The sequence below is a fragment of the Scomber scombrus genome, chromosome 3 (genome assembly GCF_963691925.1).
Source record: "Scomber scombrus chromosome 3, fScoSco1.1, whole genome shotgun sequence".
Taxonomy (NCBI): Eukaryota; Metazoa; Chordata; class Actinopteri; order Scombriformes; family Scombridae; genus Scomber; species Scomber scombrus.
This window is the reverse complement of record NC_084972.1, coordinates 1,741,634-1,769,245: the sequence shown is the minus strand read 5'-3', so window position 1 is coordinate 1,769,245 and position 27,612 is coordinate 1,741,634. Positions and strand designations below refer to the sequence as shown.

The 27,612-nt window shown below is 39.1% G+C and overlaps 1 protein-coding gene across 1 annotated transcript in view; it reads right to left on the bottom strand.

Annotated features, from left to right (window-relative positions):
- Positions 1-27,612, bottom strand: part of ptprga (protein tyrosine phosphatase receptor type Ga) — a 472,388-nt gene that overhangs the window by 67,861 nt on the left and 376,915 nt on the right. Inside the window, exons 7-8 of the mRNA XM_062416078.1 lie at positions 24,937-25,094; positions 11,252-11,444 (exon numbers count right to left, since the gene is read on the bottom strand). Of these exons, the coding sequence (XP_062272062.1) occupies positions 11,252-11,444; positions 24,937-25,094 (351 nt within the window). The remainder of the gene's footprint in view (positions 1-11,251; positions 11,445-24,936; positions 25,095-27,612) is intronic.

The following is a 27,612-nucleotide window of genomic DNA, read 5'->3' as shown; positions in this document are numbered from 1 at the left end:
AGCTCAGCCACATTGTTCTGGACATGGAAACTAAGTTCTTGCCGCTAATCTCACATATCTCTTCCAATCTCTGCATATTGCTCTGATAGCTACTATGACTCACAAATAATGAGTCACATTTGATTGGCTGAACTTTTTCAAATGCCACTGAGCACATTATGAGCAAACATTTGAAACTATTTTATAGAAAGAGAAAAGGTTTAATGACAATATACTGAAAAAAAAATACTGATTTTATGACATATTTGGCTACATTAGAGATAAATAAACAAATAAATAAATAAATAAATAAAGTCACACAGGGACACAGGATTAAACGTGGGGAAAATACTTTCATTTTACTGGGTCTTTATGTATTTAATTTTACAAACAGCATCTTTATTTGTGGAAAATCTGCAGAAATCTGTGGAAAATCTGTGCGTGCGGATTCCATGTTGGCCCGAAACACCAACAGACCCAGACTGAAATCATATTCACCACCAACAGCCTTTCCAGCTCCAACATGACCTCTGTAAGGAAAATGCTTTTCTCCATTTGGCGTGGAAGAACTTAACTGGTCTGCACAGAACCATGCATCCCTGACCATAGAAATGAGGTTTACACACACTGGTGGATATTGCACTGCAAGACATTTTGGCTTAAAAAAAAAGAAAAAAAAGAAAGAAAACCATATACGTTGTCAGTGCAGTGAACATTTGACTTCAGTTCACATATTCAGTATCAAGATTTGTGTGATGTGACAGGCATGTTAATTAACAGCATTGTCTCATCATTGTTGACAGTAAACTAAATCCTGTCAACATTGCTGGGTCTCACCAGATCGCCACATGTTTCAAGTCTCTAATAAAGGGAGTCCTTAAGAAACTCAGTTCCCTACAGTCCTTGGTTGCTGATAGTCTTTAACCAAGAGCCAACTACATTATGTTCAGTAGTTTTGTGTTGAACACAGGGGCTGACCAGCGACGAATGATAAAATGGTATTTATATAGCACGTTTCTAGTCTGTTGACCACTGAAACAGCTCTAACACTTCATGTCACATTCACCCATTCACACACATTCATACACTGATGACAGGAGCTACCACACAGGGTACCAACCTGCTCATCAGGAGGAAACTAACATTCACACACATTTATTCACTGTTGGAGCAGCCATCAGGAGCAACTTGGGGTTAAGTATCTTGCACAAGGACACATCCACATGTGGACTGGAGGAGCCAGGAATCAAACCACTGATCTTCCCATTAGTGGACGACCAGCTCTACCTCCTGAGCCACAGCTGAGAGTGTGTTGAGAAGGTAAAAGGAGTACTTCGAGGGGCTGATGAATGAAGAATATGAGAGAGAGTAGAAGGTGATGAGATGGTGTCGGAATAGTGCAACAGGAAATGCGGTGGATTAGCAAGGAGGAAGTAAGGGCAGCTATGAAGAGAATGAAGATATGAAGGATGCCTGAGAAATGGAGAAGGGGTAAAAAGAGTAAGGGTGATGTGCAGAGCTGTCGTAGCTACAGAGGTATACAGTTGATCAGACACAGCATGAAGTTATGGAAAAAAGAGTGGAAGCCAGGTCAAGAGGAGAGGTGACGATTAGTGAGCAGCAGTGTGGTTAATGTGATGTCAGGAAAGGCCACTACAGATGTGATGTCTGCTTTGACAGTGTTGATGAAGAAGTGTAGAGGTCAGAAGGAGCTGTAAGGTGTCTTTGTAGATCTACAGAACGCATATGACAGGGTGCTGAGAGAGGAGTGGGAAGTCAGGAGTGAAATTTAGTGTATACTAATACACTGTGTATAGGTCAATATGAATAAGAATATGTATATTAATGTTTGAAAGAAAGAATAATGTTAGTTATTCTCTGATTTTAATGTGATTTGGTTGTTTTGTCTGTAAGTGTCTTATCTGTTTCTGTTGTCATGCTTTATTATGTTGTGTGGACTAAAGGGAGGAAGAGTAGCTGATGTTCTGCTTCAGCTAATGGGGATCCTAATAAAATCCTAAATCCTAATCCTAACGGGAGCAGCTGAAAGAAGAAGATGAAGAAGACTCACTGCTGGGAAAGAGGGAGTAGTGTATTACTAGCCAACAATGCACATAATGATTATTCCAAACACTGTATCATATTATGCAAATGCATAAGGTAATTCAATGATGAACACAAGTTGATTGAGAATAGAGCTCACGTGCCTGGTGGAACCAAATTGATTAGCTTGCTCATAAAGAGCTGCAGTGGAGTTTTTCTATTCATAACCTGCAGTCGAGCCCCATGTGGCTTAGCATTACTAAAGCCATTAGTCACACACACACACAAGCATGCAAGTAAGCACGAAAGCATGCGCACACACACACACACACATACACACACACACACATAGACATTGACAAAGAAGAACACACACATACACAGACATCATTTGGAAGTCAAGCAGTGAATGACCTCTATGCAGGGGAAGCATATTTAACTGATTATATCAACCTGGGTCCAGTCAGGCATGCCCCGCCTGTGTGTGCGCAGATGTGTGTGTGTGTGTGTGTGTGACAAGTCAAAATGTTAGTACTATCACTGCAGTTCTCCAAGCATGAATATTCCCAATCTGGATCTAAGTTTTCTGATATGTTTGAAGAGCACAGTAAAAAAAAATCATGATAACTAGAAGTGTGTAGAACTGTGATTACAGAGTCTAATACATGTGCTGTGTGTCTTCATTATGTTACACTCAGGAGAGTTTTATTTCATTTCATCTTCTGCTATTTAAAGAAACAGTCACATGCTGCACCAGATGCATCAACAGCTTTGCAAAGCAATCACTTCGATATACACATATTTCATTATACACAGCCAACATGAACAAATTCATGAACAACATGCTAAATTAAAACAGAATCTAAGTGAAACTAATGTCAATATGATGGTACTGCAGTGTAAGGTAATTTTTCTGTAGTTCACAGTATAGCTGAGGTTAATGATTGCTGCGTGGTTATGCATTTATTATTGTGCCTGCTAATGCCCTGTGTGCTTTATTTTCAGTAAAGTAGATGTGTGTTAAGCACTCTTATGTGCTGTAAACCAAGATTACACGGGGTGTTATCTGTGTTGTAATCATAAACTGACCTCCTGGTGAAATCCTAACATTAACGTCAACTTAATGAATTCCATTTAGGAGTATTTAGCAGTTTGGGAACCCTTTCTCACCCTTAACGGAACACAGCCATCGTTAATGACATTAACGACATACATACATACAAAGTCAATGCCGCAAATAGATGCACATTTATTTCCATGTGATTGAATATGCGTCATCATTAAGTCCACTATTCAGTTCTTACAATGCATCCATGGTTGTTGCCTGCTGTTGCTAGTTAGCTTACAGTAGTGTGTTTTGGCTCTTTGGGCGATTAAACACAAATGAATAGTAAAGCAAGATGAAAATTCTCTTCATGTTCTGTCTGGAAACAGCTTCACTCAGACACATGAAAGACAGTAACAGTAAGAAGACTCACTAACTTAACAACTTTGAGACTACAATCAACCCATAATACAACTCTTAAAGTCATTTTGTTGAGCCACACATTATTAAAACATCTACTACTGTGGAAATGTAAATGTCATGTCCTAAGTATAAGACAACCAACCTGTTTTAAAATGCTCTAAATGCTCCTCAGCTGCTCTGAAGACCACAGCGTCTCATTTTTACATTTAACATAACTAAACAAAGTACATGTTAAAAAAAAAAAACAATATTACAAAATGACAATATCTGTATGACAGAGCGGTTCAGGAAGTCCTTTGTATCTTCAGCCATCAGACTTTACAACAGTAACTTCAATAGATAATCATGGGGCACTGCAATTATTACTGGAAATGTGCAATAACAATTTTTTCTTTTTAATCTGCTCTTACCTAACTTTTTACAGTTATTATTTATTTATGTATGTGTTTTATAAGCTACTGGACACCTGAATTTCTCCTAAGAGGATGAATAAAGGCTATCTATCTATCTATCTATCTATCTATCTATCTATCTATCTATCTATCTATCTATCTATCTATCTATCTATCTATCTATCTATCTATCTATCTATCTATCTATCTATCTATCTATCTATCTATCTATCTATCTATCTATCTATCTATCTATCTATCTATCTATCCCTATTAGTCTCTGCTTCTTTCTTTGTATGGGATGGGATGAACCGTGATATTTATCTCAATCTTTGGATAAAGCTGTTGTCACTCACATGGTCCTTGCATGTCGTTTTCAGAGGTTGGCTCTAAAGTGTGTGTCTTGTAACACGGAGTGGCTAAAACTCAGAACGGGCTGCTGAGAAGAACAATTCCCCCTTTTCCCTGTGTGTTACACTACTGAAAGGTTTTAGCCCCATGTGGCAGGGTGATGAAGAGATCCTCTTAAAGCTTTCATCAAAGATAAGAGGGCCATCACACACACATGCATTGCACCTACACCTACACACACACACACACACACACACACACACACTAGGGAGAGGTCTGGATGGTAGTGAGTGATGGGGCGTAGGACCCAATCACACAGAATAGAACATGGGAAGAGGGGGTGTCTGACACAGGTAAACCCTCTGTGAGAGGTCATTTAGCGGAGGAAAGGACATGTTTGGCCCTGCAGCACGGTGACCACACTTGATCGATGACCGGCTCTTGATTATGGGTTGACCTGCAAGGTTTTGCACAGTTGGGGGGGATCAGGTGGCGACTCAGAATATTACAGGCTTTGCCGCTGTTAGACATGCACTGATAGTATCTGTTGTAAATCCTGCGTTAGTTGTGTACAGTTCCATTTTATGTAGTTCATGAATAGCCAAAACTTTTACTGCAGGTGTTTACATTTGTCCTATCTTTGTAATTTAATGCACTGTTGGAATGACTTCATTTTTACATCCCTCAGCACACCCACAAAACATTCTTAATTTTAACTACTATTAACAAAGGAGCCCTGTGGAGTTTTCTTGTCAACTCAAAAGTGTTGTATGCATCTCCTCCCTCATTAGCAAATGTTAGCAAAACCAATTCATTTTATATCCTGCATTGTTTACATTCAGTCCTCTTCTTCTCTGCCTTTGCTGATGCATGTCTGTGTTTGTTGTAGAACAATGGCATGACTGTGTATCACACCATCCAAACGCAGGCGTCCCTGCTTGGTTTGTCTTGTGTATGTGTGAGGACACATTTGCAGAAATTAGAGCAGAAATACTCAAGCTCAGTAACTCCACAGGGTACCTTTAAGCACTGTGCGCAACCGTCTTCCAATGAAAAAATATGGTGAGGAAGAGTGAAAAAGAGTGAGAATATTTCCATTGTTTCAAACTGTGTGTGGTGCATCAACAGTGGCACTTTGTCAGTAACGTTGTTTGAAACAATAGGACTGAAAGCCAAAGCTATGAAAAAGAAGAGCCAGGTTGTAGAAAAGACTGATCTATTCTTAAAAAGTGAGCTCAGTCCAGGAAAACTAGTCATGGCGGCATGCAGTGAAGAAGACATTACAGTACATTACCAATGACATACAGTTGACATGTCAATTTACTACTAGCATCATCAAAATGCTTGATAATAGCACATGTTTTTGTGCACATTAACTGACACGTCTGTGTGGCAAGAATATAGAAGAATATCTTCTGATATGAAAAAATGAAAATGCTGCAGTGTTCAGTTTATATTTAGTCACCTTCCAACTGTCTGCAGTACAGTTCCACTGTGTGCCTCGTATCTATGACATCATGGGTCATTGTTTTATAACAGGAACCACTCAGTGCCATGAAGGACTATACACTGAGTAGCACTTGCACTGGCTCTTGCATTGCTCAAACTACTTGATACAGTACTTGTTTCATTTAGTAAAACTGTTATTGGTGCACCTCTAGATATTATGCAGGGACCTCATTCAGCTTTTGGACATCTTAACCTTGACCTAAAACAAACTTGACAAAAAAGTGTGGAAAGATGTGTAGAATAAGTACATTCAGATAAGAGGTTCTGATGGCCATTTTAACCTGCGCAAATGAGTTTAGTTCAAATACTTAAAACCTAACTTACATATGAATTTTTTCACTCATTTCTGTGTGACATATTGTTGCTACAAATCACCAAAACAAGCTGAAACAGAATACCTAGAATAACTATGTGATATTACTGACTGGTGGAGATTTCTTTTAGTACAAAAAACAAACAAACCAACAGTATTTTTTTTAAATAGTTTTTCTTAATCTGCAATTGAAGTAGTCAGATCAGTGTTGGAATTACAGTGGAGCCAGCTAACTGAAAGCAACACACAGTCTATGCAGCAATACAGTATTTCTTTCAAAATAGAAAGTTATATTGCTGTATACCGGATATTTCTTTGTTGCTGTTTAGCGCTGTAATCATACTGATTATTAAAAGATCTCCTTCAAATGTGCTTGAGGACAAACTCCACATAGTGTCCACACACTCATTTAACCCTTAAACAGGCAACATGCACCTGAAGATAAAGACTCTATAACACCCTGTTAGGAGCATGATTGGTTAAAGTGGTTGCTAAATTGTATGTGCCTTGAATTGGTAGAAATGGATTGGTAGAATTAAAGCTTGTGGTAGGCCTATTCTGTGATATAAATGATAATATCAGTTTACAAACTAGTATTAATGACCAGGGAAAGTAAGAATGTATCACTTCTCTTTAAATTGTTTACCATTATGACAATTTTATACCTTAATGGGGGCAACATATCCTGGTAGAGATACAACTCATGAAACCTCAAATATATTAAAAATATTAAAAAATATAAATATTTGTGGAAATGTTTTACTTAGGTGCAAATGAGATAACTAGTAACATCAAATTATTTTTCACTCCTGCCTGTTTAAGGGTTAAAAGTAGATGATCAGCTTCTATTGAGCTTCATCAGTGTGAGTTAGTCATATCAAGTGATATCTGACACATTTACAGTCTTTATAGCATCACATTCCCTCTTAAGCTGCGTTCAGACCAAAAGCGTCTGACGCGAATGAATGAATGAATGAATGAATGAATGAATGAATCAAGCGTCTGAAGCGGCGCGAATAAAGGTGGAAAATTTGAACTTTTCAGGCGGCATCGCGCCGCGATATCCAATCAGCGGCGAGTTTCTCCCGACGTCACAAGCGCGAATGAAGCGAATGAAGCGATGATCCAAAAAATGTATATTTATGATCAAGCGGAGCGATTCAAGCGATTTTTTTCGCGTCAGACGCTTTTGGTCTGAACGCAGCTTTAGTGTTTCCCTGTTGAGCTGTGGTGGAAGTATAGTAACAAAAAGACTTTGCTACTAAAAACACTGTAACGTTCAAACATAGAAGATGAAGATTGGTCTCATTTAGACGGCTGATCACCATGCATCAGTTTCTACTATCATATTCTCTGCACATTATAGTTTGAGTGCACAGGCTTTAGAAGGCACGAGGAAGGTTTTATGGCCATGCTGAGAACAGCACGTAATGATCACTGATGCATTGTATCACTTCTCATAAACAGTATAAATGTAATGTGCCATAAAGTGTAAGTGCAAGTTAAGCTTTTATTATTAGCAATGTTAGCTGACATGTTGTCTCAGATCAATAAACACAACTTATATTCCCACTCTGATTAGTTTGGCCTCTGTTAGAACTTGTGTAACACGACTTTCATAATTTATGATGCATACTTTATTTTTTACTTTAGTTAGTTAGTTCACTAACAGCACTTGAAATACTGACAAGCTCTAATTAACATGTCATGTGTATATTGTTACACTTTATGCTGCTATTATTGTGCATCAGTGCAAAGCATGTGGTCTTACACTGGCCGTATGTCATTCCAGTGTATTACATATATAGTAATAGAAGTGTGTGTGAAATCCAAACATCTACAACATTCTGTCCATGTTTTGGTTCCTCAGCTCATGATGTGTACTTGTCCAGTACTGGAGAGGCGGTCAGTAATTCAGAGATCTGGGAAGGAGCAGAGTTCGTCTTTGCTTGTGCTTTTCAGAGCTACTTATCTGCTTGTAAAAGGGTTGCTCTTCAGAGTCAAGGGGAAGAAAATACTTGTAAACAGGAGGACAGATGCTCTCAAACTCCATCATGAATAAGTCAATTATTTTGTTTCCTTTTGTGAGCAAATATGTTTGGTTCTGTTTTGATTGGATTTGGTCTTCTTTTAAACCATCACTATGAGAGCACTGCTCCTTCCACCTTTTAACTTGATTTGTGACTGGATTATTACAGGCTATTCTACAAGGAATAGACAGACACTTATACTGTTTGCTGATGAAAATATCAATACCAATTTAGTCCCAAGTTAGTCTTGACCCAGATCAGAGGCACTGCCAGTCCAGGTTCTGTTGTACAAATAATAAAACCTCATTTTCAAGTCTAGAAAATAAATGTTTTTAAAAAAAACCAAAAAAACAACCTCTGTAATATTGTTGTTTAGCCAAAGGTCTTTCTATAACTAGGTCATATATGTCTGTAATAACAGCAGAAGGGACATGGCTGGATTTTTAGACACTTTAAGCAGCAGAGGTCACAGTTAACAAGTTGGGCAAAATAACATAATAATAAAGCTGGAAATCGTGGATAAGTGAGGCGATTATGATATGTATGTTGTGCAGTGTCAAGTTAAACTCATGGGAGCTGTAGGTTTTTCCTGTATTAAATCAAGAAAGGTTCAAATTTGAACTGCAATGCTGTTTTCATTTAAGTAGACAGATAGTAAAATGAAATAAAGGAATCAGGACTTTGACTCTTCATATGTTGTTCTGTGTTCATTAACAAGCTACCACTATTGGCTACTATTGGCTTGTGTTACCAATGCTAATGATTTTAACCCTTACATTCTGTTCATATTCTGACTCATAATTAGTCTCTACACCAATTCACATTCATACATTCTCCATCAGTCATTAATAAATGTTTGATATATACACACACACACACACATATATATATATATATACGTTTATATATATACACACATATAAATTAGTGCACCTATTTCACACTTTTAATTCTGTGCTGGCTTGTTTCTCTTGCAGTATTTGCATTAATTTACTATAATGTCATTGTTTATCACTGTTGTTCTATTTCAGTATTTTTTTTAAATCTGTAAAAGAACGTTGTAACTATATTAAGGAAGGTGGTATACAAATAAAGAATCTATTGCTGCACATATTTAAGCTCATAGCTAAGCAGATATGTGAAAAGGATAGCTTTGAAGGCCATTGAAAGTTGTAGAGTTTATTAGTTGTCTTTGTGCTGAACACTCAGAGATTATACTATTCCTCTCATTTACTTCAGCGTACAAGACAAACTCATTTTCAAGAATGTCAGCATGTTGCTTTAACAACATCCAAACACTACACTTTTCTGTTTTCTATACACATGTATCAATCCGTAGTTCTGGCCCACTAACTGTGAGGCTGCCAGTCAACCAGGGACCTATCATGGCTGATAAGAAAACAATCACAAGCAAGAGGAAGGTGTTCAGGCTGAGCCGTGATAAAATGGAATAAATTAGTAAAAAGGAAGAGGGAGAGAAAATGACTCATGAGATCATATATAGGTTTTCATTCTACAACACCACCTGTGTTGTGTGTTTGTATGTAGTTAGATGTAGATGTGGAGGTGGAGGGATATTACAGACCAGGTGGACATACATGTACAACCCACTCAGCTACAGCTATGGTAGAGTGTTACAGAGGGCGTGTAGGAGGCATGTGGTCTGTATATCTGTTGTTTTTTCAGCTCTAATTCTCCTCACTGCCTTTTTCCCAGCCGTCCCTCCGCCTCCTCTGCCAGCTATATAGATCTGCTCACAGCAAACATGTCCCACTGCAGCGCTCAAGGACATACAGCACGAGCATGGAGCACACTGTGCCAGAGTGACACACACACACACACATACACACAGAGTATGCATGCGAGTTTGTTTGTGTATGTGTGTGTGTGTGTGTGTGTGTGTGTGTGTGTGTATGTGTGTGTGTGTGTGTGTGTACATCTAGGTGATGCACCTCTCTCCTACTGTACTCGACCATATGGAAGTGTGTATGAAGGAAGGGAAGGGACAAACCCTGCTAAGATAGTTGACACAGCACAGATGCTAGGCCACACACAAGCTTATACAAATGCTCCAAGAAACACGTGCACACTCACTCACACACACACACACACACACGCACACACACACACACACTGCATAATGTTTGGTGTTGTTTGAGTGGTAATGAGGCAGGAGTGGGACGACGGCTGGTGTGCCTCCCACTGCCTTATGCTAGGGGAGTTACCCAGCTCGCTGGTGAAATGACAGAGAGCCATCCCAGACACACACACACACACACACACACACACACAAGGTGAAGACAATCAGTTTCTTCTGCACATCTGAGCAACACTGAATATCTCTCATTTATTAACATTAAGAAATGTCAGCAAAAAGGGCTAATGGGAGAATATTGGACAAGTTTAGGAAGTAGACAGGGTGAACTTTAATGATGCTATATAGACCAGTTGGTTGAAAATGACATAGTGGTAAACACCAAGAGAGGCCCAAATATGAAATATGAAGGTAGTCTTAGTATTATTCTTTTATTATTTTTACCTGTTTTATTTTATTTTATTGTTGTTATTATATATATTTGTAATTATCTGGTTTGTTCTGTGTAGACATTATTTTCTGTATCATTTTAACATTTTTTAGGTGTTAAATAAGCACATTTGGGTTTTCTTGCTCTCCCTGCACTGTGTATTATCTGTCATTATCGGTTGTGTAAATTTTAGTTTGTGCAAAATAAACTATACTAAACTAAACTAAACTATTCAGGAGTTTAATATATGCTGCTTGGAATATTGCATTAAAAAATGTACCTGAATACATTATATACATTTCTTTTTTAGAACTCAAAATATCAAATACATCTATATTTTAGATAAGGGACAAATAACTGTTAATTATTTTAATTAGTATTTTGAGGGCGAGCAGAAGCAGCATTTAATGATTTTCAGACTTGTGGCATCAGTGCATAGAGTTTAAAGAGTTACAACTTTAAAGATATGAGCAAAAAATGGCTTGATGAGTAAAATCAAATACTTTTATGAATCATTCAGGTTTTTGTTTCAAGTGTAGGAGACCCCATGTAGACACTGGCTTCATTATAAATGAGGACATTTATGTTGACAGGGAAAAAGTGAAAGCATTCTTGTATTTGAAAAGTCTCAACAGTCTTACCTTTGGAAGCTTCTGTGCCATACGGCCCACTGCCGCTGTCAGTGAGGTCGGGTAACCAGGCGTCTTTGACTGCAGACTTGAAGACGTGGCGGTTATCCAAGCTCTGGATGGGCCTGAAGTTGCTGCGCAGATACTCCACCGACTTAACATGGTCCTGCTGTTCCGTAGTGAAGATTGAGTAGAAAGCCTCCAACTGGTGCCGGCGGGGTGAGCGAGCATGGCACAGAGACAGAAACGGAGAAAGAAGAGTGAAGACGAGAAGAATTTGTGCCAAAAAGAACTTTCTGTGGTGATTTTTGAATTGGTGAGTTGTGCATCAAAAATCCAGTTTTTAGTAATAAGCCGCTTTTACTCATTTCACAAAAGTCTAAGTGAAATACAAAATAAGAAAATATGAAATTTTAATGATCCCTGCGAGAAAACTGGGTCACTACAACAGCAAAAACAAGGCTACATAAGAAAACATGATTTACAGAAAAATATTAGACATTTGGAACTACACATAAGTAATAATCCCAACATATGAAGAACACATTATACAACATATCCATTTGTCACTGACTAATACACAATAAACTAATTACCGGGCAAAATATCATTGCAACTGTTCTGAAATGGTATAGATAGCATAAAAACACCTCCAAGTGATACACAAAAGGATAGTTCCCCAGCAGCAGGCAGATTCAAATGTTCATGATGTGATTTTAATTAAGCTTAACCGAGTAGATCTACACTACTCTCATGTCTGGGTGTTGAATATGGAGCTGGAGCCAGGAGTTGATGAGCTTAGTTTAGCATAAAGATTGGGAAAAACATGAATGTAAAAGTTATGAAGTGCAATTTGATGAACTACTTTGGGAAGTCCCTGCTCCCTGCTGTAGTTTTCCAAGAAATAGTTCCAGTATAATAGAACTATAAATTGTCATTTTTGCATTTGTGTAGATATAGATTTGTGAGATGTACTGTTAGAAGTGCTGGTAGGCATATTTTTCAACTTTACACAGACTAGCTGTATGCTAAGCTAGGCTGATTGCTGTGGCTCCATATGGACCAAAATATGGTATCTATCTTTGCATGTAGCTTCTCATTTAACTCTGCAAGAATGTGAATAACTTAATTTCCAACAATGTTGAGCTATTCTTACAAACTGTAAAGTGCATGTGTCGAATCCACTTGAGCAGAATGTGACAAAAAGTTGATCAGATTGTAGAGGCAAAAAGAAAAAAAGATACAAATCTGAGGCACTCTCCAAAAGTAAGTTAAAGCCATATTTCAATAAAAAAAAATGGCTGAACAACTTGTTTCAGCTTAAAATGAGGTTTATTAGGGTTTCCAAAGAAATACATCCCATGGTTAGAATCCAGAAACATGACAGGGGTGCAGTACATGTGATTGAATGTAGTGGAAATGGTAGAAAATGGATGGATGGATGGACAGATAGTAACAGACAGTAATAGACAGACAATGAACATAATCATTTTTACCAATCTAATCAGACAGATCTTGGCATGTTCAGATCACTCAGAAAAGCTCCATTAAAGTCACATATCGAGGCTTTATACCAGAAAATCCAATCATAAAAAAAGAGAGGGTCAACCTTCTCATCCAGACCTGTGGGAGTAGTGGTCCTCAGGGATTTAATCCAAAAGGTCACCCACCAGGGGATATGTTTCAGTCAGTCAAACACCAAACCCCTACTCACCTCTCACCCCCACACCTGTTTGGGGATTACTTCAATAACACAAACTTTAAGTGAGTATGGGTCCTTGTGGCCTGCACCTCTGAAGTGCTGTCCCACAGGGTAATTGAGGTTTTTTGGAGTTCTGATTGCATATTCATGTTCTGCCAGTCTGTCTTTCAGGCTGTTTTGTGTGGTTGACAAAAAGCAACCACAACACACTCTAAATGGTACTACAAATGTAGTGTTAGAATTGGCCAAGTTGCCTTTTTGTCAAACACATTGAAATAAAGATTTCTCACTAGAGATGCTGTTATAATAACATTGTAACATTTTCTGCTCTTTCAGATGCACTAACTAATAACTAATAACTTTTAAAGAGCTCTTGCTAAGTGAGCCAAGAAATCTTGTGGTCTAGATTCAGCAAATCTAGTAATCAGACTCACGCCAGACGAGTGATGAATGAGACGTCAGAATTATTCACAGTACTCTTGTCTGATTCTGGAAGTCAACAGTGGCCCAGAGCTACCTCAAGTGGTGCTAAAAGGAGCTGATTCTCAATTGCAATTGGCCCAATTCCACACTCCCAAAACCTAGTCAAATCTAGCAGGAAAGTATGGGTAAGAGCCAGCTTACATTTGGTCCCCTAGGGACAGAACACTCAGTCACACCTGGCTGGACTGGCTGATGGCGACCATATCAGCCAGTCCAGCCTCAAGTTCATTAACCTCAAGTTCATTAATCAAATGTAATGCAGAATCATCCCTTATTGACATTCTTATCTGGAAATAGAACTTATTGTGTCAATATTAAAGAGGAAAAGGTGAAGCTAAGAATCTGTCCAGTATCATTTCAGTTTCAAAACTTATTTTAATGTTAATTTCGCTGCCATGCAATCAAGCTATGAACATGTTGTACTGCTTGGGGTTGATGTTGAAGTTGGCCTCTTCCTGCATGTTGCCATTTGTCAAATGCGTGCTGTGTGGCAAGACGCACGACCAGACATGGATTTGCACTGTGTGATTGAAGTGTCATCTTTCTGTCTGTGTTGGCAGATGGCTACTCTGTACAATGTGTTTGGAAGCAATGCACACAGACAAACAGCTTGTGTGCAAGGGAGTGTTGGAGAAGGGACTGGGTACTGAGAGGCAGATTAAGCTTCATGAAAGTAAATGTCTCTTTGAGGGAATGTTTTACGTCAGCCAATTCTTACATTAAGTCTCTTTGTTATTTACAACAACCAGGTTCCCCAACATAAAAAAAACTGCAACAAAACCAGAGCAGCATAAGGTGCCTGGGTATTTTTTGAAGGGATTGCCCTTGCATTGTTGTAAGTTATACTCAATTAACTGTGTCCTCTCTGCTAACCTACTGTAACCACTCTTGTGGAAAAACTCCTTCACCAGTTCACCCAACATTCTCCCAGGAAAGAATGAACCACAGTGCAAACCTGAGAATGTAAACTAATAGTTGGCAAGGTCATTGATGAAAGTAAAACAACTGCTAACAGACCACGTATGTACCCAGAAACTTGGATAGCAACGGCTGCTATTCATTGAGGCTTCGCTTTGCAGTCCTGGTTTCCTCTCCACCTAAGCTAGGGAGATTCAGAAAGTGCCCAGCTACAGTACAGGAGAAAGTTGAGAAAATGCTGAACTCTATGTACCATTGAGAGCCAATCCCTCTACATTTCCTTCCTGTAGAAACAGAAGCACAGGGTTGTTTACTGCTCCAGTCGGTGGTGTCTGGTTTCTCTACCATGTGTAGGCCTATTTAATGAGCTACTAAGACTGTTAAAAGAATGTGTGGAAACAAATCGCAGACATTGTTTCTTAATTAGCACTGCAGCTATGTATGTATGTATGTAAATTACATGCTCAACACAACACACACACACACATAACCACACATTCATGAGAGGCCAGAGACTGACTGCTGCTTTGCCTCTGCATGTGGGAAAGCATTGTTAAAGACCAAAATGCTCATTAAACCTTTAAATCTGAAAGTGTTAACAAAATCAACTTATGGATACATTTACTGCTCTGACACTGCACTCAGACTGGACTCAGGGTGAACTTTAGAAGGGATAGTGTTGTATAAAAGGTTGATGGATGATATAAGTGGATGTGAACATGTGAATTTATTCTAGGCGAGAGGTTCATTGAGTATATGATGTAACTTAAGCAAAAATGTTGTGCCAATCCCACTTATGCTACTTCATGTGCAGATACATGCATATACAGCTTGCTAGCAATATCGGAAATCAGTAGCAGTCAGTACATTTGGCGTTGGTTGAGAATAGACACAGATTTCAGATATCCTCCAGCAGCCAACTTTGCAAGAAACAAATGTATTTATAATTGGTTCTGGACAGCTGTGGCTCAGGATGCAGAGTGGTCATCTCGGAATCAGAAGATTGGTGGTTTGATTCCCAGCTCTTCTAGTCCACATGTCCATGGGCTAGATACTTTCCCCACCCCCCAATTTAATCCCGGTGCCCGGTGTATGGATGTGTGTGAATGAGTGAATGTGACATGTAGTGATAAAGCTGCTTTGAGTGGTCAAAAAGACTAAAAAGACACTATATAAGTACAGTCCATTTACCATCATGTAACATAACTTCTACACTCAGTACATCCTGCTACCAATGTTCACTGATTTTGTTCTGTCCATCCATTCAACTCGTCCAACCTATAGACACAAATTAACATTGCCTCTGAGGTCAGCGCTCAAGACCAGGTAGTCAGAGAAAACAGTTATACTGTCAATGTCTTTGTCAGGTTACTTTAATTGTTTTGTTTGCCAATTTCTGTAGAATATTGCCCACCTTGAGAACCTAAGGGTGGCACTTTAGGAGAGCTCAAGAATAGTCCATACTGACTGTGAGTGTTTCATAGTAATTTGGCTTTATACATTTAGATTTAAATAATACTTAAAATACATACACATCACATAGCTGTTGCTTTGAATAAAACTATTTTGAGAACTGGTTAACTTGTAAATACAGAAACTCCAGGAAATATAGATGCCTGAAGTTAAGAGATTTACTAATCAACACAAACTTGACTGATCAAGGAGACAACAGTTACATATCAAAGTGCCAGTGCTTAAACGGTGACATGCCACATCAAGTGTGAAGGAGAAGAGTTGAACCACTCTCAGGTATTCCAGCATCCCCCAGATCGCCTTGTCCCTAGCCACAACATCGCTATAAAATTGTTCACTTTAGCGCTGTCTCTATGGCAACAATCATAAAGCAAGGTTGGCTTGACCGTGAATAAGAAAGCTGTCTGTCCCGCACTGTCTCTTTGTCTAAGGAGCATTTCATATACGACACATATATGAAAATGATTTTACAGTTGCAGTGGTTTAGTGTACTGGAAAATATCTAATCTGATTAAAACACTGTTCAGAATCCTCTGGGTACCATAAATATCCATGACAAATGTTAAGGCAATGTGGGCAGTAGGTGCTGAAATATCTAGAACAAATTGTGATGCATGGATACACCCGGGCCAGGCTCTAGACAACAGAGGGCCCTAAGCAAGATTTTCTTGGGTGCCCTCTTTAAGGCGAAAAATTATACTTTCTGCATTCACAAGTAGGCGAATAGAGCCTCTGTGCAGACATCCACGTGCCTCCAATTTGTTGTAGCCTGCATGACCACAATGCTACAAGAGCGACTGTACTTCTACTTCTACTGCACATGTGTGGAATGCTTCCTCCAAGTGGTCTCCAGAAACTTTTATAAACAGAACTACTACACAAACTATATATCTGCATATGCCCTGTGACTCACAACGACACCAATAAGAAGGGGCTCCTTGGGGGGGGGTTCCTATTATTGATTGTTGCTCCAATGGTACCACAGTTAAGGGAGAATTCCACATTTTGATAAAGTGTGAGTCAGCCCTCATGCTGGGGCCCCTAAGCAAGTGCTTAGTTCGCTTATGCATCAGGCCAGCTCTGGATACACCAACAATCATCACCATCCTCAGGCCCCACCTCTTGTGTGTCAACAATAATAGCAGAGAAGAACGACAGCCAGTGTTTTTTCATGAGCAGAATGTGATTGCAGCCAACCCAAATCCCAAACCCCTCAAGCTGCTGCAAAACAAATGTAAAACACTCATAAAACATCAGCCTGCCAGCTTTAGTGACCAGCTTTAGGGGTGACTTTCTGAGATGATGAAAGTCAAATCTAAACGTCAAAGCAAAGGATTAATAAGACAAAGCCCCAGTCTGATTCCACTGTTTACCGAGCTGTGGTAAACCCTCAGGGTTTAGGCTGGACAAAGACTGAGGATGGAGGTAACACTGCACAGTGAAAGAATAAACACAGATCTATGCATAGCACTTGAGCTTACTCCTTTATGTTTGATTTTCAATGTTTTCCAGAAGTAGCTTATTTGCGAGCGGCTGATTTATTTATCTATTTTTTTATAGCCTCTTTTTTTTAGGTAGGAGGTTACATTTCCCATAATGCCTTTGTAAAGCTTTCAAAATGGATAGCTGTTTTTAACTGAAGGTGAGTTCAGTTGATCTAGCCTTATTTCCTGTTGTTTCAATGCAGCTACATTTTTGATGTTTAATAACTGGATATTGTGTTCAAAGACAGCACCCCATAATAATGATGACTATATGGCTGACCTCCAGTCTGTATCTCTTCTTACATGGTGAACTGCAGCAGTGCACAAGGCTGAGAGCCTTCAGCTCTTCCTCCACTTCTGCATCAAACACAGACAGGACTGGCATAACACCAGGAGTTGAAATCATTAAACCATCAGAGCATAAAGCCTTGGTCACAGCCGAAATTAGCAGAGTGAGATTTCTCTGACAGTATAGGCAGATTATAAGCATCTTGTATGTGTTGCTTTGGGGAACAATGTGATCTATCAGAGGCACAGGTACAGAATCCACAGTGTTTTCTCCACTTTTAGTTACCATTACCAAGCTAAAGCAGTTTTTTTACTTTTAAAGGCAATAAGTAATGCCTTTTCTCAGTGTATATCCTCTAAAACAAGAAATGGGTAAGTGTATTTGCATTTCCTTAGATTAAAAATTCTCCAAAAGGCCACATATGTTGTGTTCCTGTGAAATTTATTTGAAGCAATTTTCTTTCATTTTTTTAAGTCTAGGGTCTGTGCTGCCCTCAGATGGTTAAGAAGGCTGTTCCAGAAACATGGTGCATTAAAGCAGAAGGTTCGATCCCCTGTGGTGCAGAGCTCAGTACGGGGGCCCAGAAGAGCAAACTGTTGGCAGATCTGAGGGTGCAGATGGAGGTTGGTGGTATGATCAGTTCCTGTAGGTAGGGAGGCGCATGTCCACTGACGGATTTGTATTTGAGTGGCAGGCCCTAGTAGTCAACCCTGAAGAAGACTGGGAGCCAGTGAAATGAAAACAGAAGTGGTGTTATGTGTTCATGTTTTCACACCCTCATCAAAATCCTGGCAGTTCTCTTCTGAATATACTGGAGCTTCTGGACGCTCCTGCCAGGGATCCCTGTGAAGGGCACGTTGCAGTACTACAGACTTCAGGAGATAAAGGTATGGACAAGTTTCTCTGCATCTGCCAGGGTTAAAGAGGGGCAGGGTTTAGAGATATATTGGAGAAGTTTTGTGTAGATGTTTTATATGTTCATCAAAAGTCAGTTGAGGGTCAAACATAACACCCAGATTAGTTACTGAGTAGAAAAGGTGAGATGAGGTATGAGGGCTGACTGAATTTGGGTGTGGAGTGAAAATATAAGGAAAGTTTCAGTTTTTCTGCTGTTTAACTAGAGGAAATGTGTGCTCATCCAGGCCTTCATCTCCTTGATACAGGTGCTGAGGCGTGACATGGCTGCCGCAGAAGGGCTTTGGGGCAGTTTTGATGCACAGCTGGTTTTCATCAGCGGAGAAATGAAAAAACATCCCATGTCCTCTGATGACACATGCAAGGGGAAGCATGTGTAGAGACAGGGCCCAAAAGCTCTGAAGTTCACAGCCAGCCAGTCTCCTATTAACAAAGAGGAGCAGTTGCCAATATGCACCAGCGTACCCTTGTAATGCAGAGCAGCCTCTCTCCCACTACAACACAAGCACCAAAACAAATATAGTACTTTTGGTTGCTGTGGTGATGTTGATGAGGCAGACATTTAGAAATCAGTATTGTGGGCAGGAGTGAGCACAGTCCCAGCAGGATCAGGCAGAAATAGAGAGTAATCTTGCAGAAGCAGGTAGCTAGAGGCTTGGGTAAAAAAAGCATAGACCTCTGTTTGCCATGGTAGCACTGATTTGGTGACATGCAGGTCAAAATAAGTCTAAACATATAGCAAAACGAAGGAATTACATACCACTTTGAAATCTATATGAGGTGTTGATGACTTGGGAACAGTATCACATTCTCTGCATTGCACTGGACTTACTGGAGGATTTAGGTAATCAATGAAGTGAGTTGTATATATGACTTGTGGAGGGTAGCAATTAGCCTTTGCTGTATCCAGTCTGTCACAACTTTAACAAAAATAGACTAGATTTGGGCTGGATTTGATTGAAAGTGAAAGTTTTTATAGTTTATTATAGTAGTGGATCATATAAAAACTGTCAAACACCATCACCTGTATATGTATATTACGAGGCTTAAACCATTTATAACTTTTGCATCACTAAGTTTATGTCACCAGCACATGGTTGAGTTGCAGAATGATTCCTGGCAGTGGACCTCCATGACCACAGAGAGCTACTTAACTATGTCAGACATGACAACAGGGCCTTGACTATGCATAAAGCATGGATAGAACAAATTAATGTGAAGAGCTTTAACTGCACTGTCTACTGGTTGATTGAAGTCATGGTACTGTATATGGACTAGGAACAATTGAAAATACTTTATATTTCAGATTATGGAGGTTTCTTCCTGACCACATGCTAATGTTGCAGTGCTTTAATCTAATGAGAATTATGGCCATTAAACTACCCAGTTTATGTTTGTTTGTTTGTTAAAGAAAATGTCTTGCCATCTTTTTTGTACTGAAAACATAACAAAATATGGGCACAAATAGACTGAGTGGAGGATTTGTAGTAGTTACACTGTTTTAGGATACATGCAACCATTGCTTCAACATTATTTCAATAACTATATTTCAATGTATAGTTAGGACCTGATTGAAATACTATCATTACCATGCTATTGAAACATCACGTTTATATTACTTGACATTAAAAAGCATCACTTTTCAAAAAAATGTCCAACCAGGATTTCATCTTTACATGTCTGTTTTAAAGGAAGGCATTTTAGGTGAGTTGTGTAAGAGCCTGAGCATCGATCCAGTCTAAAAGCAGGCCCAAAGCAACGGCTGTCACTCCCGCTGACCTACTTCAACTATCATCCAAAACAAAAGACTATCAGAAAGAGAGGAGACAAATAAAATACAAAGAGGCAGAGAGAGACAATAACAAGAGTCGCCATCAATCTTAATTCTTTTTCTAACCTCCTCCTTTTATCTTTTTCCATGATGTTTTCTCTGAAGAGGGGTATCAGTGTCAGACTGGATCACATGGTAGCCCTTGAGTCAAATGGAATTATTCATCATTGTTTTCATATGCAGAGCAAAAATGAATCAGCGAAAAAAAAAACAGAGGTGCAGTTGCAATGCATAGCTGTCATGCAATATGTGGCATTAACACTACAGCATAGCGTATGAAGCACCCTTAACACTAACTTCTGTCACGCTGCAAACTAATGTGATATCAGCTCCGGTGTACTGTGTTGATGCCTTTTTCTAACAGTGCACATCCTGCTAGTTATCCAAAACAACACACTAATGCTTCCACACATCAACTGTTTGCTTTTCAGCTGTGAAATCAGTTTGGATGTACTGTTAGTGTGGTTTCACTCTGCAATATTCATTTTAAACAAGGCCAAACAGACTTTCACTACTTTTTAATGCAGCTTTGCACACCACCTCTTATTTATTTATGGAATAGGTTGTGTTCTCATTTATTTTATGGAGTCTTCCATGCGTGTATGTTTTAAGGTATTTGTGAGCCCCTTACTTAAGACACATTTTTTTTAATCTTAAATCATGAAGTACTGTTCAGTAACTTGCAAAATTGTCTAAAAAAAAAAGAACATGAAAAAAAGAATCATAGTAAGATCGTGGATCATCATCCCGCCTGAAAAAAAAAAGATCATATTTTTGCCATATCGCCCACCCCTGCCTTGAAATATGTCTTGTACCTGATTGTAGTCTGGCAACGTGGAATGGAAACATTTTCACTGATATATGAAGGTCAGAAAAAGAGTAACACTGTTACTCTGAAGAGTGTTCAATAGAGGGTTGATGTCAATGATGCTTGTGTGGGCACTGTATTGATGTTTGCAATACAGTTCACACATTTCTCACATACACACCTTTTTATTCTTGACAGCTACAAATGAGCATGTACACAACTGTGCACAACTGACAACAATAAACCGGCTGACTATACTTTGATTGGAGTTGCATTGTAGACAGTCCCTGAAATCTTTCAATAACACAAACCCTGAACTCTCTATACAAAATCAGACATCTATCAAAGACTAGTTTGTTATTGCAAATGTAAGCTGTACTTGCACAGTGAATGGAATGCAACTGAAAACTGCTTCTGAGTTGGTGGATGAGACAAGGACAACAAGGACAGTAGTCTTGTTCCACGTCTCAAAATCACATCCTCACATCTTTTTTTTTTGTTTGTTTTTTTGTTCAGTGTTTCAAACAGATCTGTTACTGGGCTCATCGTTTGGCTTTTACCTTCCAGTTTGAGAACAAAATCAACCATTCAGAGATTTGTAAGCAGGATGAGGAATGTTAATGTCATTTTCCTACACAGCTCACTAGCTACATGACATGAATGCAGCTGCACACACTGGCGTAAGCTGACTTACAAATAAATAACAACTCTTACATTCACACATCGTATCAATCAATGTAAAAAACATTTACTTCTCCTAGACTGCGACTGGAATAAGTCCAACTTGTTCTGATGAGTTCTGTTGCCCAAATCATATAATCTATCCAACAATCATAAGATGTGTCCTTACATTTAGCTGATTTATCAATGAAATATATAACAGAAAATGTATCAATTTGGATGATAGCTTAACCATCATTATTCTAACATCAACTGGTTCTGATTTATAGACACTTTTTTCATATCAATCTCTGGGTTTTTTATTATTCAACAGGCTAAATGTGAAATTTGAAGATATCTGTTCGAGCTCAGGGGATGTGTGGCAACTTTTGTATGACATTTTGAACAAAGACAATAAATTGAGAGATTAATTGCTACTTAGAATAATTGTTAGTTGCAGCCCTATTTCTCACTGGTCTGTGAGTGCCTGGTTTGTGTGGGAGTGCAGTTTCAGCTGTTGTTTTCTGGTTAAAAGAGGCTAAAGACCATCACCTCTCTCTTTGGCTTTCTGTCTCTGTGTCTCTGCTGCCTTCTCCATCATTCTCCCTCCATCTCATCTGTCTTTGTAACATCTCTCCACTGCCTGCTTTACATTGACCCACTCTTCTAACTTCCAAGGCGGGGAAGCTGATACTTCATCCACATTTGGCTTGCTCCACTGCTGCTCCTAAGCAAACTCATTTGGTCTCATTAGGGAATGAGTCTGCCAAGTGCTCTTTGGACTCGGTAAGGAGGACAAGAACTAAAGACATCTAAAAATCCTTATTCACCAACAGTGGGAACACTGGAGCTGCTGTTCTGTTTAAAATGGTAACTATGAGTTGATCAGCAATTTCAATGAAGAGTTGGCATTTTGGAATTGCATTAAGATGGATATACAGCTGATTTTACATCAAAGTGAGGGTGCTGGGGTTTTGAATCATTTCGGGTCATCCCTATGTTCCAACAGGCCTATGTTCCCTCATTTCTAAGAAAATGTCCTTCCATCCAAATTAGGCCCTATGCTCCCTCAGGCCTACATTCCCACAGCACAGATATGGCTATTGGGTTCAGAATCTGTAGAGGACAGACACCCTATCAATTCTATGAGCATCCTTTCTGGTTGTGTTACTGGACTCCTCTTTTGCAAAGGTTCATGACGAAGTAAACGATGTGCAAAATATTTGGTAGGAATGAAAGCTAAATATGAAGCTTTGGTACTGTTAAAGTTCAATAAGGACGATATTTTCTCACATTTCGCCTTTAGTCCTGTTTTGCACAAATAAAATTGTTTGTTGGTTATACTATGTAATCCACATTCCAGTTAACACCTGTTAGTTCCACTCTACCATCACCAGTGTCTAGACTCTGCAGAGATCCTGTCCTATCTCCTGTCTGCATGGGCGTACATTTAATTAAGATGCTTCACACCAGTGAGTCCAATCTCCAAAGTCTTTCTTGCTTTCACAATTAATAATGTTTCCAATTAATCTCTCCTTACTGAAGTACAAAAATAAGACTCAAGTTTGGAATTTCTCACTTAAATACTATACATTCATTTGTGATTGTGCAGCTACAGCAAGGGCTTCTCTTTTTTGCAGAAGCTTTTATGGTGGCTCAACGGCAGCTTACTTTCACCATCACTAACCTGAGATAGTACCATCACAGCTGTCTCTTTACATTGCTTTTAAATGGACAGAAAGGAGCTTTGGCTCAATATGACTGATACTGTTTTTCTCCTGTGACCCTATGTCAATAATGAAAACAGACAAAAAGAGGAACAGACTGTAAATGGAAGTTTAATATAGGAAAATGTGAATTTTTGCACAATATTCTTTCGGTTGTAATGCTCAATTTAAACCATCAGGAATAATAAGAGTGTTTCTCCTAAAAAAGTATGAACGTACCTGATGTCACAGGCCTTGATTGAGCAATTATTAGTTTTCAGTATGAGCAAATATTGGTTTATTTCATGCAGAAAATGTTTGGGGATTGACACATATGCGTGCACTCTTTAAAAAATAAAATTAAGGAGTAGAGAAAAATTGAAACACCAAAATTCTGGAGAGACTGGTACAGCTGCTGCTAAACATGATGATGTTTTTAATGTTATGTCGAAAAGAAAATGATACTCTATGATAGCATACTGTACACATCAAGTATGTCTATACTGCATTTGTTCAGATCCAGTCCAAGCCCTTTGCAGAATCCCAAAATGTGCTATATCTTCCCAAAATGAGTTATTTGTCACAGCATAGTTTGTTTGGGGGGCCGTGGTTGCCTAAAGTCAGGGAAGAGATTAAAGCAAATTGTGGAATTGTCTTACATAATAAGTCTGGTGATATTCCTTACTTTCAAAACCAAAACCAACAATGAACTGATCCGATAACAAATATTGTGTGTATATCCAAAGCCTGCTTTATCTCATTCCTCTGTGTTGCAGAGCTCCATTGTTCTTCAAAAACAAGAACACACACACTGTAGTTTATTTTGGATCAATCGCCACACAAAGCGTCCCACTGCCAGAAATACTCACTAGAACATGAGAAGTGTGTATCAATACACTGCTGGAAATAGTCCCAGCAAATGTACTGTTCTGAGTAACATAAAAAAAAACAAAGTGACTAGCTGTTTTAGGAGTGTTTTTTTTGTTTGTTTTGTTTGTTTGGTTGTTTGTTGTTGTTGTTTTAATGAAATCATATATTTTTAAAAACTCATGTTAAAAAAAAGCCTAATAGGAAACTTTTCTCTGTAATAAACACAAGAGGGTGGAAATTACAAAATGCTCATGGGGATTTTGTAAGGTGGTGGTATGAAAATGAAACATAATGCAACTACGTGAAGTTTAGTTTATTTCCAACACAAAACCTAGTTATCATAATGTAAACTGTATTGTTCTGCTTATGATGACTTCATTATCTAATCATCTAGAGATGACACATTATTTTTTGGGGAATTTGAAGAATTTGTTAAACTCACAGGAATGACTCCTAACCTGTAATGTTATCTGCAAATAATATAGCATGTTATCTTAACAAATGACTGCATTGGTCTGTAACTCTGTGTAGGTTAGGTTGTGTGTGTGTGTGTCTCACCTGTTTGTAGGAGACGTATATAGGTCTGCTGAAAATGATCCACTCCACCACCTTACTGCAGGGCGGCGTAGTCAGAGAGCCGGTGTAGCGATAGTAACTTCCCAGCGAGGATGGCAGCAGGTCCTTCAGCACAAATGGCTCCAAAAATGTCTCTTTTTCTACATGAGAGAGGGCAGCACAAAGTGTTCCAATCAATACAACACAATCTACACAACATTACTTATTTCACTGCAGGCTTACAGTGACCAGGTCTTCTGGAGCAGCTCCAAGTGCTACTGTTTCACAGCCTTTAGGTTTATGCTATTGATTTCATTTGCATAGTGCCTGCCTTGTTCAGTGTCCTCATATTGACTGACATAATTGCATTGAACACTTATAATTATACCCCCCTTGGTATTGGATGGCATACACGACACAAGCAGCACTTCAGCATCATATCTAAAAGCTCAAATGTTGACCGTGTCAAATGAACTAACAATGTGTGCTCTAAACAACAATCATCACTGATATGAAACACAGTCTGGCCTGAGGCTTTTTAATGAAATGATAAAAGAGGCCTCAAGCAGGAAACTTTTTTGTTTTATATTATACCTTTAGTGTTAGTAATCCAGATTCTACAGAAATGGGCAAAAAAAATGAAAGTAATCTGACAAGATGATAAACTAGACGTCATATACATTCACTGAGCAGAGATTATGAAAACAAAACGCATATTTCTCACTAGAAATGTCATCAAAACACATTTTAATGCAGAAACTATCTTAAAATATTACATTTTACACCTAGAATTAAATGAATGGCAGCCATTTGATTTGTTTTTGCAGACAAAAAAGTGAAAGTCGCGTGACGTGAACGCAGTCCTATAGAAAAGAATAGGGCAGAAAAACACACTGTGGACCAACGTAGCTGTGATACGTTTTGCTGTGAGACTGGGTTGTTATGTTACGTGATTAACTGTTAATATTTTATACTGTTTGTGAGGCTGCTGTTCCCTTAAATTAAAAAAATCATTTGTATTGTTAAACCAAATATACCAGGACTAAAATCTTGAGGCTAATATTTTTAAAGTTCATTCTGACCTTTGGAAACAGTAGTTTCTCAAGCTCTTCTGACTAGCTTTTCAAGAGCTTTTCATCTTGCAGTCTTTCCCAGCAGATGAATTGACAGTTGCCATAGAGCTTGTTTAGTTGTCCTTATGTGACTTAAGATTGGAACTTATGTTTGCTGTCATGTTTGCCAAGTATTCACTTGTGTTAAATTAGTCTCTAATTGTTTAAGGTTAGCAGAATGGCTCAAAGGTCCAACATTTGCTGTTATTAAGAGGAGTGAAAGTCAGAAGAGGTTGAGAGCTCCAAGGAGAGCTAATATGTGAAACTTAAGTTAAGTGTTATTTTTGTCAAACTTAATTTTCATTGCATAATCTTAAATAAACCTTAACCATAGAGATGGCTAATCAAACATTCATGTGACTCATTCTGTAACAGTAAAATGTGTTTTGGAAGGCAGTGACTAATGTTATCCTGCTAACAGGGGCAGCACACTTTAAAACTCTTTCACTCACTCTCTTGAAACTGGTTTTGATATTTAGTTTGAAGGACAAGTTGCACTTTGCAGTCAAATGCAAACTGGCTTTGAATCTCAAAACTTTTTGTCACAAAGTGCTTCAGATCCTTTTCTTTTTTTCTTGAGTTTTATCAACACAGTTGTAAATCATCTTTGGCAGCAAATATCAGTGAGACACACTCCATTCCAGAGTCCTTGAATGCCTCCCAATATGTGACTTTGTGCTAAGTGTGTACTTTTCCCTCGTTGTGCGATTAAATATGAAGAGTTGAGTGAATAACTGAGGAAGCTAATGGACGATTAGATGAGCGGACAGCTGTTCTGATGCCTCGCAGGAGGCTCTGAGCTTAAAGCACCCTTGTGATCGCAGTCTCACGCTGCTCCTGCTAATGTTAGACTTTCCCGGGCCTTGCCTGCAGTAGCTGCTGCTGCTGCCACAACCAGTGGTGCTGGTGGGAGAATTAGAGACCCACAGGCCATCACTGCACGAGCTGCCTCGCCTTGCTAAAGCTTCATCATTTTCCTCTTTCAAGAGCTGTTTGCTTGCATGTGGTGTAAAGCATCTACAAGAGCCAGAAAGTTTGTGTTTCATGTGTGCAGATTTTTCCCGAGGGTTTGAAGCGAGACATGCCTTAGCATGTGTTTGGTTCCTAAGAGCACTAATTCATATGCATACATTTTGAAGACGGCCTATCTCGTCATCCTCCATTCCTCAGGTACACCCCATCAACCCCCACCCCGTCACTATCAACACCCCCTCCCTTGTCTCCAACTCTGCCTCCTTCCCCTGCTCGCTCTGTCGCACGGATTCGACGGAGCTGAAAATACATCTCTGAACTCTGCGTCAGGGAGGCAGTGGGAGATGGGGCTTGTCAGCGGGAGGGTGAGGAGGAAGAAGTGGGGGAGATGTTGTGGTAAGAAGGGGGGTATGCCTGCAGCTCTATCTGTTGCCAATAAAGACAGTGCGTCTTCCCCTCCGCCCATCCCCGTTCCTGTCAAGTGACCTGCCCTGCTGCACGCATCAGCCCAGACACTCACCCTTTATTTCCATTCCTGTCACCCTCCTTCCTTCTCTGGAACAGTGGATCGAATGTTGTCCACCCTTTCTTCTTA